At 46.8% G+C, this 13,705-nt stretch overlaps 2 protein-coding genes across 2 annotated transcripts in view; one reads left to right on the top strand and one right to left on the bottom strand.

Annotated features, from left to right (window-relative positions):
* Positions 1-5,716, bottom strand: part of sharpin (SHANK associated RH domain interactor) — a 44,178-nt gene extending 38,462 nt beyond the window's left edge. The window contains exon 1 of the mRNA XM_033045042.1: positions 5,605-5,716. Coding sequence (XP_032900933.1) covers positions 5,605-5,694 — 90 coding nt within the window. The 5' untranslated portion in view covers positions 5,695-5,716. The remainder of the gene's footprint in view (positions 1-5,604) is intronic.
* A 316-nt stretch (positions 5,717-6,032) lies between these two features.
* maf1 (MAF1 homolog, negative regulator of RNA polymerase III) overlaps positions 6,033-13,705 on the top strand; it is a 43,725-nt gene continuing 36,052 nt past the window's right edge. Inside the window, exon 1 of the mRNA XM_033045052.1 lies at positions 6,033-6,283. The gene's annotated coding sequence lies outside the window, so the exon portion shown is untranslated. The remainder of the gene's footprint in view (positions 6,284-13,705) is intronic.

The raw sequence follows: 13,705 nt of genomic DNA on the forward strand, positions 1-13,705 counted from the left end.
TTTTGCTAATTTATCCACTTTTTCATTTCCTAGCACACCAATGTGTGCTGGGACCCCCTCTGTCAGCTCTGCAAGCTCACCCCCTTAAATTCCTCCGCTCCAGGGAAAACAAACCCAGCCTAACCTGAAGATGGATACGAAAAGCTGGAGTAACTCAGCGGGTCACACAGCATATCTGAGGGAGCATCCACATATGTTGATGACCAGCTGTGTTCCTCCAGCATTTTGAGTCTATCATCGGTTTAAACCGGCATTTGCAGTTCCTTCCTACACACCAAACCTATCCTGTCTCCTGATAACTCAAGCCCTCCAGTCTCGGTAACATCCTTGAGCATCTTTTCCTTGTCCTCTATGGCTAAATCACATCACTTCTATAGTGTAGTGATCAGTACTGCACAAAATCCACCAAATGTGGTCTAACCAAGGTCCTATAATTTCCAAGTTCAAGTTCAAGTGAGTTTATTGTCATGTGTCCCTGATAGGACAATGAAATTCTTGCTTTGCTTCAGCACAACAGAACATAGTAGGCATTGATTACAAAACAGATCAGTGTGTCCATATACCATTATATAAATATATACACACATGAATAAATAAACTGATCAATTGCAAATAAGATAATGGGCTATTAATGTTCAGAGTTTTGTCCAAGCCAAGTTTAATAGCCCGATGGCTGTGGGGAAGTAGCTATTCCTGAACCTGGTCGTTGCAGTCTTCAGGCTCCTGTACCTTCTACCTGAAGGTAGCAGGGAGATGAGTGTGTGGCCAGGATGGTGTGGGTCCTTGATGATACTGACAACCTTTTTGAGGCAGCGACTGTGATAGATCCCCTCGATGGAAGGGAAGTCAGAGCCGATGCTGGACTGGGCAGTGTTTACTACTTTTTGTAGTCTTTTCCTCTCCAGGGCGCTCAAGTTGCCGAACCAAGCCACGATGCAACCGGTCGGCATGCTCTCTACTGTGCACCTGTAGAAGTTAGAGAGAGTCCTCCTTGACAAACCGACTCTCCGTAATCTCAGGAAGTTGAGGCGCTGATGTGCTTTCTTAATAATTGCATCAGTGTTCTCGGACCAGGAAAGATCTTCAGAGATGTGCATGCCCAGGAATTTGAAGCTCTTGACCCTTTCAACCAATTATATAAACAGGACCGTGGGTCCCCATCCTACTCCTTCCAAAGCCCACAATCAGTTCCTTGGTTTTGCTGGTGTTGAGGGCCAGATTATTGTGCTGGCACCATATGGACCGTTGCTCGATCTCTCTTCTATACTCTGACTCATCCCCATCATTAATACGTCCCAAAACAGTGGTGTCGTCAGCGAACATGATGATGGAGTTCGCACTATGACCGACTATGCAGTCATGAGTATAGAGTGAGTACAGCAGGAGGCTGAGCACGCAGCCTTGAGGTGCTCCTGTGTTGATTGTTATCGAGGCTGACACATTTCCACCAATACGAACAGACTGTGGTCTGAGAATGAGGAAGTCGAGGATCTAATTGCAGAGGGATGCGCAGAGACCCAGTTCTGCGAGTTTGGTAACCAGCTTGGAGGGGATGATTGTATTAAATGCCGAGCTGTAATCAATGAATAACAGCCTGACATATGAGTTTTTGTTGTCCAACTGGTCCAGAGCGGAGTGGAGGGCCAGCGAGATCGCATCCACCGTTGATCTGTTGTGGCGGTAAGCGAACTGCAATGGGGCCCAGGTTTTTGTCGAGGTAGGAGTTGATTTGCGCCATGATCAACCTCTCAAAGCACTTCATCACCACAGGCATTAGTGCCACGGGCCGATAGTCATTGAGGCACGTCACCTTACTCTTCTTGGGTAATTTTGCATCATGACTTCCTGACTCTTACACAATATTCCCATGGATAAAAGCAAGTACACCATACGCCAGACTAATGAAAGGTCTTGAAACAAAATCTGTTCCAGCTTTTTGCGTCTATCTTCGGTGTAAACCAGCATCTGCAGTTCCTTCGTACACATCACTTCAGTGTCTGCTTTCCAAATGCAAATAAATCTTATCCCTTGGGATTCTCTTCAATAATTTCCCTGCCCCTTATGCAAGGTAGGGAAACAGGCCCTTCAGCCCAAGTCGTCCATGCCGACCAAGATGCCTCATCTCAGCTAGTCCCATTTGCCCACATTTGGCCCATATCCCTCTAAACTATTCCTATCCGTGTACCTATCCATGCTGTTACATTTAATTTTTTGTTTGAATTTTCATTTTGCAATAACGTCTCGCAATTTTTGCAGTTTTCTTTCTTTTAGAAGTTTGTGCCATTTACGTATGATTTATGTATAATTTGATTATATGTTTTCGAGTCTATGTGCATGTGATGCTGCTGGAGGCAAGATTTTAATTGTACCTCCGTGGATGTACACATGATAAAAAACTCGACTTGACTTTAGATAGGCACAGAAATCTGGAGTAGTTCAGTGGGTCAGGCAGCATCTCTGGAGCGAAGGAATAGGTGACGTTTCGGGTCGAGACCTTCAGACTGAGAGTCAGGGGAAAGGGAAAAGAGAGATATAGACGGTGATATATCTGCGGGTCTGCGGAGCGGAGCGGGCGGCGCCGACTTTAACATCGGGAGCCTGGGTGCTCCAAACCGGCGCGGCCTTGTCGGCTTCGGAAGTCGCGGTCCCCAGTCAGGAAGCGGCCGTTCCAGGTGGCCCAGCCGCAGAGAGGACTCTCCCGACGCCGGATCAACACCACCTGGTGAGAACGGCCAGGAACATCGGACCTCCGTAGAGGCAATAGCGGTGGCCTCAATAGGCCTGACTTTGGGTGAACTGGGGATGGGGACTGGACATTGTGCCCAGATGATTTTTTTGTCTGTAAGTAAACCTGTTAGTCTGTGTCCAAGATGGCTGTCGGAAGGGAGAGTGGACGCTGGCGCGCTTTAGCTGCCGCTGCTCTCTCTTCACATTGTGTTTTTGATTTTTTGTTTTTGGACTGAATTCTGTTTTTAATTTGTGTTTCTGTGATGTCTTTATTATTTATTTTATTCCGATTATATGTTTTATTATTCTTGTTAATCTCTGTAAGGTGTCCTTGAGATTTCTAAAAGGCGCCCAAAAATAAAATTTATTATTATTATTGTATAGAGAGATATAGATGAAATTAATAAAAGATGCAAAAAAGTAATGATGATAAAGGAATCAGGCCATTATTAGCTATGAGCTAGGTGAAAATGAGTTTCAGACATTGAAATTCAACAAAACAACTTTGAAGCTAGTACGACGGGTGGGGGAGGGATGCAAGGGTTACTTGAAGCTAAAGAAATCAATACTCATACCACTGGGTTGTAAGATGCCCAAGCGAAATATGAGGTGCTGTTCCTCCAATTTGCATTTGGCCTCACTCTGACAATGGAGGCCTAGGACAGAAAGATCTGTGGGGAAAGGGGAATTAAAGTGTTTGGCAACCGGTCAGGTAGGTCCAGGTGGACTGAGCAAAGGTGTTCAGTGAAACGAGCGCCCAGTCTACATTTGGTCTTGCCGACGTATAAGAGTCCACACCTTGAATCATGGATACAGTAGATGAGGTTGGAGGAGGTGCAAGTGAATCTCTGTCTAATTTGAAAGGACTGTCAGGGACCCAGGGCAGAGTCAAGGGAGGAGGTATAGGGACAGCTATTGCATCTCCTGCTGTTACAGGGGAAGGTATCTGGGGAGGGTTAGGATTCCACGTCATTTGGGTGGAATGGGATGTGAGTTAACCAGGGATTTGCAGAGGGAACGGTCTCTGCAAAAAGCAGAAAGGAGTGGAGATGAGAAGATGTGGCTAGTGGTGGGATCCTTTTGGAGGTGGCAAAAATGTCAGAGGATTGCATGCGTTGCATGCGACGGCAGATGGGGTGAATGGTGAGGACTTATGTCCACCCTCTGCCACCTCCAGTTTAAATTCCATTTGGAATATTTTGGAGGATCAAGAACCAAGACTAGGAGGACTCTGTCCCTGTTGCAACTGGGGGGAGGGGGAGCGAGAGCTGAACTGCGGGTTACCTAGGAGACCCAAGTGATGGCCTCATCTATGATGAAAGAGGGGATCCCCCGTTCCCTAAAGAATGAGGACATCTCAGATGTCCTGGTCTGGTACACCTAGGACAGAAAGGTCTGTGGGGGAAGGGGAATTAAAGTGTTTGGCAACCGGTCAGGTAGGTTCAGGTGGACTGAGCAAAGGTGTTCAGTGAATGGGCGCGGATGTGATGTGGACGGAGGAATTGGGAGTAGGGGATAGATTCTTTGTAGGAAGTAGGGTGGGAAGAAGTGAAGTTGAGATAGTTGTGGTAGTCAGTGGGTTTATAATAGACGTCAGTCGATAGTTTATCTCCTGATGGAGACTGTAAGATCATGAAACGGGAGGGAGGTGCCAGAGGTGGTCCAAGTGAATCTGCGGGCAGGATGGAAATTGTTGAAGTTAATAAAGTCCATGAGTTCAGGAGGTATGGGTGCAGGAGGTAGTGTCGATGCAGTTGTCAATATAACAGATAGGATCAGTGCATGCCTGGAACAGGCATTGTTCAACATACCCTACAAAGAGGCAGGCATACATGGGGCCCATGCGAGTGCTCATCGCAACGCCCAACATGGATTAAGGGTAGAAAAACATGTTTTAACCTCAACTTGACTTTAGTGTTGAAGATAGACATAGAATGCTGGAGTAACTCAGTGGGACAGGCTGCATCTCTGGAGAGACGGAATGGGTGACGTTTCGGGTCGAGACCCTTCTTCAGACTTTAGTGTTCTGACTTTAGTTTTTTATTTATACTACACTTTGCACCATTATGTGTAGGATTGAACTGCAGATGCTGGTTTACACCGAAGATAGACACAAAATGCTGGAGTAACTCAGCGGGACAGCATTCCTCTCTCCAGAGATGTTGCCTGTCCTGCTGAGTTGCTCCATTTGGGCCTTTCTGTTGTTGTGTATTTGTCTTTGTATTTATCGTTGCATCTATAATTGATGGCTGCCTCGCCAACAGTCTGTCTATCCTTTCCTTCTTTGTGTCTGTTTTGTATGTGTTAAATGTATGTTTTTTAGTGGTCTTTAGCTTGTTTTATGTGGGGGGGGGGGGAAACTTTTTTGAATCTCTTACCTCGACAGAGATGCGATTTTTTCTGCATCGAATCTCCATCCACACTGTGGCCTAACTTCGTGGAGTTGGCGGCCTTTGCTGGAGATCGACCGGGAGCTCCATCGCGGAGCCTGCAGACTTGCCATCATGCAGTTCGCGATCCCTGTCGGGGGTCGTCTTTGGGGCTCCAACCGTGGGATCCTGCGGGACTTTGCCAGAGACCGACATCAGGGACTCAAAGCCGCAGGAGTTTCGATCGCCCCAACACGGGGCTTCGACCGCCGGCTGCGGGATCTTCAACCGCCCCAACTGCGGATGGTTCGACTGCCCCGTCCGCGGGAGAATAAAGAGGAAGAAGATTGGACCTTATTGCCTTCCATCACAGTGAGGAACGTGGGGAATCCGCTGTGGTGGATGTTCATGTTATGTAGTTGTGTGTCTTGTTGCTTTTTTTTCGTATGGCTGTATGGTAATTCGCATATCACTGTGCCTTAATTGGAACATTTGACAATAAACTGACCTTGAAACCCTTGAACTTGCCATGTATACTGTGGATACAGTACATTTGCATCTGCAGTTCCTGGTTTCTAATAATAATAATCAGCTTCATGCGAACCACAAAACTCTTTGGAGAAATATTATTACTCTGGAGAGAATAAGGTCAAAGTGCAAGATGCAAGTGTTAACAACAAGGAAGCAAGGGGCAGGTTGAGTGACCAACCGCTGATCTGTGATTTACATATGAGGACGGGACTAAGCTACGATTGGTGGTTCTAGTGTCAATCTACGCGAACGTCACGGCCCCTGCCTGATTGGCAGATGCGTCGGCCAATCAGCGTTGGGCATTGTGCGTTTAACGACCGATCGACGGCAGCTCTGTCAAATGAAGAGAGGGTGTGGGGCGGGTCTTCATTGGAGCGGCCAATCAGTGCGGTGGGCGGGTGCTTTGTGTTCAAGAGGCGGCGGCGGTTGGGCGCGCGACAGCTTTATGGCCTTGAGTTATCGGCGGGCAGGATATCGGTTAAAGGGGCGAGCGGCAGCGGCGCTAGTGTCAGTGTGTGAGGGACGGCGAGCGGTGATGGTTACCCCGGACGCCCAGCGACTCCGCCCGAACCCGACGCCTTCTCGCAGCACCAGAGCGGCGGCCGTGACCGCGACGCCCGGCACCGGGGCCTCGCCGAGACCCGTTTGGGCCTGAGGTGAGCGGGGTCCGATCTGCGGGGAGGGAGGAGGCGCCTCGCCTGGTCCTGGTGGAGGGGCCGGGGAGAGAGGGAGGGGGTGCCTCGCCTGGGGTGAGCAGGACCCGGGCCAGGGGGGGGGGGGGAGAGGAGCCGCCGGGGAGGGGGGGGCGCCTGGGATGGGCCCGGGGGGAGGGGGGGGGGGCGCCTCGCCTGGGATGGGCCCGGGGGGCGCCTCGCCTGGGATGGGCCCGGGGGGGGGGGGGAGAGGAGTCGCCGGGGAGGAGGGGGCGCCTGGGATGGGCCCGGGGGGAGGGGGGGGGGCGCCTCGCCTGGGATGGGCCCGGGGGGGGGGGGGGGGGGGGGAGAGGAGTCGCCGGGGAGGGAGGGGGCGCCTCGCCTGGCCCTGGGGTGAGCGGGGCCAGAGGGAGTACGGAGGAAGGGAGGTCCCGGGCCTGGCCGCAGCTGTGCCGCTGATGTTTAATGCCTGAGACTCTACTGTGAACGTTGTTTTGGTTGAACACTGACTGGACCAAAGATCTTATAGCGGAGCTCTCTGCTATAAGATCTTTGGACTGGACTGCCTTTTGCTTTGTTATGGTCTGGTTACCAAACTGTAGCGATAACATAATTTAATACAATGTTGTATGTTTAATTAAGTATGCAATGAGGCAAAGTTGCAAATATTCATCAATGCAATATTGCATTTGGTGTGATATTGCATATTTATTTCGTTCATGGAGTCATACAATACAGCACGATAACGGGCCTTTCTGCCCTAGTGTAGAGGATTGGGCAGCACTTCTGGAGATCATAGATAGGTGTTGTTTGGGATCGGGGCCCTTTCTCCGACTGATTATAGGGGCAGGGATCTCCCAGTTTTCCTTAGCGCCCCCCCCCCTGAATAATCAGTCTAAAGATGCTTAAGAAGGAACTGTAGATGCTGGTTTAAGCCGAAGATAGACATAAAATGCTGGAAAGAAGGAATGGGTGACGTTTCGGGTTGAGACCCTTCTTCAGACTGGTCTAAAGATGCTGCCTGACCTGCTGAAGGTAGACAAAGAAGCTGGAGAAACTCAGCGGGTGAGGCAGCATCTATGGAACGAAGGAATATGTGACGTTTCGGGTCGAGACTGACCTGCTGAGGTGCTCCAGCACATTTTGATCTGCCCAAGCAGACCAAAATGCCCCATCTACACTAGTCCCCCCCTGCCCATGTTAGACCCATGTTCCTTTAAACCTTTCCTATTCTTGTACTTGTCCAAATACCCTTTTAAATGTTATAGTACCTACAACTACCACCTCTGGCAGATTGTATCACGCACCCACCACCATCTGTGAAAAAGTAGCCCCATTAAAACTTGCTGACATGCCTGTAAAACGGCAGCAAATATGAATTTCATGGTTTGAGTCCTGGTGCATATGATAATTAAGCGCTTGCTGTAATGGGGTCTGTAATACTGCTGGCAGGAATCGCTTAGATTTATTATTGTTGCATGTACTTTGGTACAGTGACAAGCTTTGTTTTGTGTACTATTGATCACTTTGGTACAGTGACAAGCATTGTTTTGTGTACTATTGATCAGATTTACTGTATATACAATCAGTTCAAACTTCAGTAGATAGATCAAAGGGGAGAGTGTAGATTATAATTGTGGTTAGAGAATTACTGATGTCCTTTTCCTCTTTCATTTCCCATCTAAGAATCCCTCAATTTCTCCTTTATCCCCATCTTTCCCTTCATCCCATTGCCTATATCCCTCATTCTGCCTTTGCATATCACTCCTCCTCTTTCCTTATCTGACACGCCTTTGTCACTTACTCCACCTATCTGCCAATTACATCCCTTGCCTGTATCCACCTATCACTACTCTCCACATATGTTGTTGAGTTCCTCCAACATCAAATCTTTTTGTTTGGTCAAGATTCCAGCTTCTGCTGTTCCTGTACCTACACCGATTAATTCCAGGGTCTCACCCACACCTTTCTTTTCCCCACTGCTTTATCTATCCGAAGAAGGGTTCTTACCTGAAATGCCATCCATCCACAGATGTTGCCTGACATACTGAGTACCTTCAATGCTTTTGCTGGTCTTCAGGATCCTCCTCAAGCAGTGTTGTTGGAATGCATCCAAATTATTTTTCATCGTCACATTGATGTGAAGCTTGGGTAAATAGGGTATAGGGTTGGGTAAATTGGAATTGGAGTAATAACACTGGGGGAAAAAAATATAATAGTAATATAAAATCATAGAAAGCACTTTATCAGACCACGGATGCACCAAAGAAGACAGCTTTCAGGTTGCATCACAGCTTGATCTGGAAACAGTCTGCGAGAAATTGTAGATGTAGCCCAGTCCATTACACAGTCCAGACTCCCCACTTCATGCCTCAGAAGAGCAGCCAACATAATCAAAGACTTTCGTATTTGCTTCCATCACTGTGGTATGAATATTGATTTCAAGTAACTCTTGCATTCCCTCTCGCTCTGTTCTCCCCACCCTAGTCGTCCTACTAGTTTCACTTTTGTCCTGATGAGTTTCACTGTTTGCATCTACTTGTTATCACCTTTCCACAGCCAACAATGGATCATAATCATCGTTGCTGGCTGTGATTTGCTCTTTCATACTTTTCATTAATTTGTTCTTTCTACCTTTTCATACCTCTTGCTTCCCTCTCCCCTGACTCTCGGTCTGAGGAAGGGTTTCAATCCAAAGCATCCACCTATTCTTTTTCTCCAGAGATGCTTCTTAACCTGCTGAGCATTTGTGTCTATAATCAAAGACTTGTCCCATTCCTCCATCTCCGTGCCTCCCCCGGGACAGAAACTGGATGTCAGATTGAAGGTTGTTGATGCTGTTGCTTTTAGTACGGAACAGTCTCTTTAGCCTACGATATGTCTGTGTGCTGCACATAATGCCAAATTAAACTAATCCCTTGTGTCTGCACATGAGCCACATCCCTCCATTCCCTGCATACCCATGTGCCTGTCTAAAAAAATCTCTGAAATGCCATTATCGTATTTGTTTCCGTCACCACCCACCCCGGCTGTGTTCCTGGCATCAACCACTCTGTTTTTATAAAAAATATGTTTCATAAATCTCCTTTAAACTTTGTCCCTTCACCTTAAAGCAATGCTCTCTAGTTTTTCACGTTTCCACCCTGGGAAAATGTTCTGACCATCTACGCTATCGAAGCCTCTTATTTTATAAATTTCTATCTGGTCTCCTGGGACAACAGTCCAAGTCTGTTCAATCTCTCCTTCATTCTAATCCAGATAGGGTTCTGGTATCTCATCTCCAGTGCCTCCACATCCTTCCTGTAACAGGGCAAGCAGAACTACATGCAATACTCTAAATGTAGCCTAACCAACAATTTATAAAGCTGCAATATGACTTCCTGATTCTTCTACAGGTTCTTCTGGTCTACTTGGGTAGCTGAGAAACATGTTATTAAAAATAATTGTCAATAGTGTAAAGGGCTAGCAATAAGTTATTTTCTCCACAGTTTTTGAAGGTTTTTGTTGGTGCAAGAATAATTACGGCTGCATGTTACATTGTTTAAGTATCATTTCACAAGTGTCAATCGAAGTGATCACTGTGCGTTTCTGTGGTCACCCATGGTTTAATTAGCAGCCGAGTTCTTTACAAGCAATGATCTCTGACATATTGGTGGCTGATTTTTTTTTTTTACCCCAGGCTGTTTTTAAAGACTCCTTTTAATGCATGTCAAGTTCCAATGTAACTTTTAAGTAGGTTGAGTGGATATAAAGCAAGCAAGAAAGAACTCTAGTAGGCATATAGGGGCCATGAAATGACATTGGTTTGTGGGATTAAAGAATCACAAGGTTTCTTGTACATTAGAAACAAGGGGGTAAACGGGCAGAAGGTACGACTGCTCAAGGGTAATGAGTGACATTTTGGGTCGAGGCCCTTCTGTCTGAAGATGGGTCTCGACCTGAAATGTCACCCATTCCTTCTCTCCAGAGATGCGGCCTGTCCCGCTGAATTACTCGAGCTTTTTGTCTATCTTCGATTTAAACCAGCATCTGCAGTTCCTTCCCACATGGAGGCATTTTCGTGCTTGGAGCCAGTGGGTGTAGGCTAGAAAACTAATACTTTGCATCTGTATTCAACAAGGAGGAGGACATGGAGGGCAGTGAGATCAGTGTGGGATGTACTAATATGCAACAGCGGTTGCAAACAACTGTTTGAGACGGTCTTGGGGCTCTTGAAGAGCATTAAGGTGGATAAATCCCCTGGGCCTGATGGGATCTATTGCAAGAGATTGCAGTGGGCCTTGGACTCTAGACATCAATGCTGTTGAGTGTCCTGACATTAACTGTATACCTTTCCCTTTCATTTAATCTCCCAAAGTGCGATACATCTCAGTTGCTTAGATTAAACCCCATCTGACAATTCCCAGTCCCTGACCTTAACTGATCTTTATACTGTTCCATCTGTTCAGTCTGCAGCTGCCACAAATTTCCCTTTGTAGATATAGCAAACAACAAGTCCCAGCACTGATCTTGGCAGAACTCCACTGGTCACTGACCTCTGACCAGAACCTTTCCACCACTAGCCTGCCCTGTCTTCTATGGATAAGCCAGTTCTCAATCAAACGATCAAGTTACTATGGTTCTCATGCATCTTAATTTTCTGGATCCACCCACCATGGGGGGGCCTTATCAAGTGCCTTGTTGAAGACATGCTTGATGTGAATATATAATCTGTTATTTGTACTTGCTTTTAAGTTTAGTAATAACATTATTGCCTGAAATAATTGTAAACAATATAAATACCCATGTGTGGACCTTGGTAAGAGTTTGTATGTTTGGCAGGTTCAAGGTAAACTGGGTAATAACAGCAAGGCATTTTGTACACAATACACAGTACAATGTTGGGCTTCCCTTCCTACTGTCCTTGCTATATGGAGAGATGCAGTTGACTTGTCCTGTACGTTGAAGGGTTTATGTGACAAGGAATTGTGGAAAAATATTCCAGTCAGAGGCATGGTTAATAGCAGTTACACAATTTATGGGCAATATACTGAGGATTTAAAGTCCTTGCAGTCAAGGACGAAACAATAAGATCAATAATAATATGGGTGGAGCAACGTTGATGGGAGCTGAGATTTTCCCCAATGGATTGACTAATTTACCTAACTCGGCCAATCCACTTGTGTCTGGCCCACAACTTTCAACCTTTCCTATCTATCTGTCCAAGAGTTTTTTTTTTAATGTCATAATCGTACCGACCTGTACAACATTCTCTGCACGATCATTCCATGTATGCATTACATTGTTTGGGGGGGGAGGGGGGGGAGGAAGTTTCCTCTTGCGGACTATTTTACATTTTTCCATCCCTCGCCTTAAATCTATGCCTTTAGAGTTAGGTTTCCCTACCTTGGGGCAAAGACTTGCTATGCGCCTTGTCTTTGCACCTCATTTTACTAAGTTGCCCCTCTGCCTTGTATGCTACAGTAGAGGGCAGAAAAGTCCTGATGATCTTATCTCCCCATTTAACTCAAACACTCTAGACCCAGTATCAACCTCATAGTTTTGTTTGTTTTACATTCTTTACAGTTTAATGTAGTCCGTCTGTCTTTTTATTATTTTTTTGTCTCGTTTGAATGTAGTTTTTATTTTTTTTAATTTGTGTATGTGTGGGGTGTGGGGGACACCTTTAAAATCTATCCCCTGCACGGAGAACCCGACCTTTTCTCTGTTGGGTCTCCATTGTCGTTGGGGCCGAGCACCGCGGAGCGGCCTCCGGCAGGAACAGCCTGGGGCTCCAGTCGCGGAGCTGCGGTCTTACCCACCATCGTGGAGCTGGCCGAGTTCGGAGCGGGTGGAGCTGTGGTGGCGCTCGGCTTCGACCTGACCCCGGAGATTCGGAGGCTTACCACAGGTCTGGTGGACAGTGACACCGGGAGCCCGCAGGTCCCTGCTGGGAGACCGCTTTTCGGGGCTTCCGCAACGGCGACTTCACCCGCCCGAGTTGCGGGGTTGAAGAGTACCTGGAGCGGAGCCTTACATCATCGCCCGGCGTGTCTTGGAATGGCTGTGGGACTTTGCTAGCGCACGCCGGGGGCTCCAACAACAAGACCCGGAGCGCGGCCTTGCATCACCCGGCGTGGCGTAAATGGCCGCGGGACAATTATCATCGCCCGCCGGGGGCTTTGACTCTGACATCGGGAGGAGAATGGGGAGTGCAGGGGAGAGATAAGTCTTTGCCTTCCATCACAGCGAGGAGGAGATGCGCTGTGATGGATGTTTGTGTAAATTGTGTTGTGTCTTGGTTCTTTCTTGTGTGTATGACTGCAGAAACAACATTTCGTTTGAACCTCAATGGGGTTCAAATGACAAATAAATTGTATTGTATTGTATGACATCCTTCCTGTAGCAGAATGACCAGAACTGTATACAATCCTCCAAATGTGCCCATGACAACATCTTGTACACTGCATCATGGCTTCCCATGTTCTGTCCCATTCTGCGGACTGAGAGAAGATGTGCTTCACGATTTCTTCACTCTATCCACCTGTATTGCCACTTTCATCAAACCATGTGCCTGCACAATTAATCTCTCTGCAGCACTGCGTGGCACCTTCCCATTCACAATACGTTCTGCCCTGGTTTGTCTTATCAACATTTCACCCTACCACCAATGTTAGTGTCCTTAATAAATTTACTAACCATGACACCTAAATGTGAGGAAATATTAATGTAAATAACATCAGTGAACCAGCACTGATTCCTGTGACCACTTGTTTATAAGCCTCCAGTCTGTAAAACTACCTGCCACCATAGACAGTCTCCTACCTTCAAGCAAATCTGTACCTAATTTGCTGCTTGTCCCATGTGATCTAACCTTCTATGCCAGTCTACTTTGTCAAATAAAGTGTGAAAACATGCATGTAATCTGCCTGTCACTATATTTCAGTGCTATCGACAGGGTTGATGTTAATAAGCGAGTCGGTGTTACAACTGCACATGCCCAGGTCATGGGTCATTCAGGATAAACATTCTTGCCAGCTGAACTACTGTGTTTATGGACCTGCATATTAATTTCAATGAGATTTATAAACAAATTTATCCGTCAAATATGCCAGCAGTAGGCCACAGCGTATTGCAGTCTGCACAAACCCACAATTGTATCTATTTAAATTATTGACTCGATACAGCACCAGCCTTAAACGTAAGAATGCCTGGAACGAACCTGTCAATTATCAAATCCCTGACATTAGCCTGTCACAGCCATTCAAATTCAATTTTTTTAAACGCGAATTACATGTTGTGTGGTTCACCAATTTGGGACGGTTCTTGCATTCCTATCTAAATAACCTTCCAGGATTGAAGGAAACGAGGAGAACGTGCTGTGTGGGGGGTTAGGTTGGAAAGTTCAGATTGGATTCGAAAAGGCTGGTTAAAGTTTCGAGGTGG

Source organism: Amblyraja radiata, chromosome 2 (genome assembly GCF_010909765.2).
Source record: "Amblyraja radiata isolate CabotCenter1 chromosome 2, sAmbRad1.1.pri, whole genome shotgun sequence".
Lineage (NCBI taxonomy): Eukaryota > Metazoa > Chordata > Chondrichthyes > Rajiformes > Rajidae > Amblyraja > Amblyraja radiata.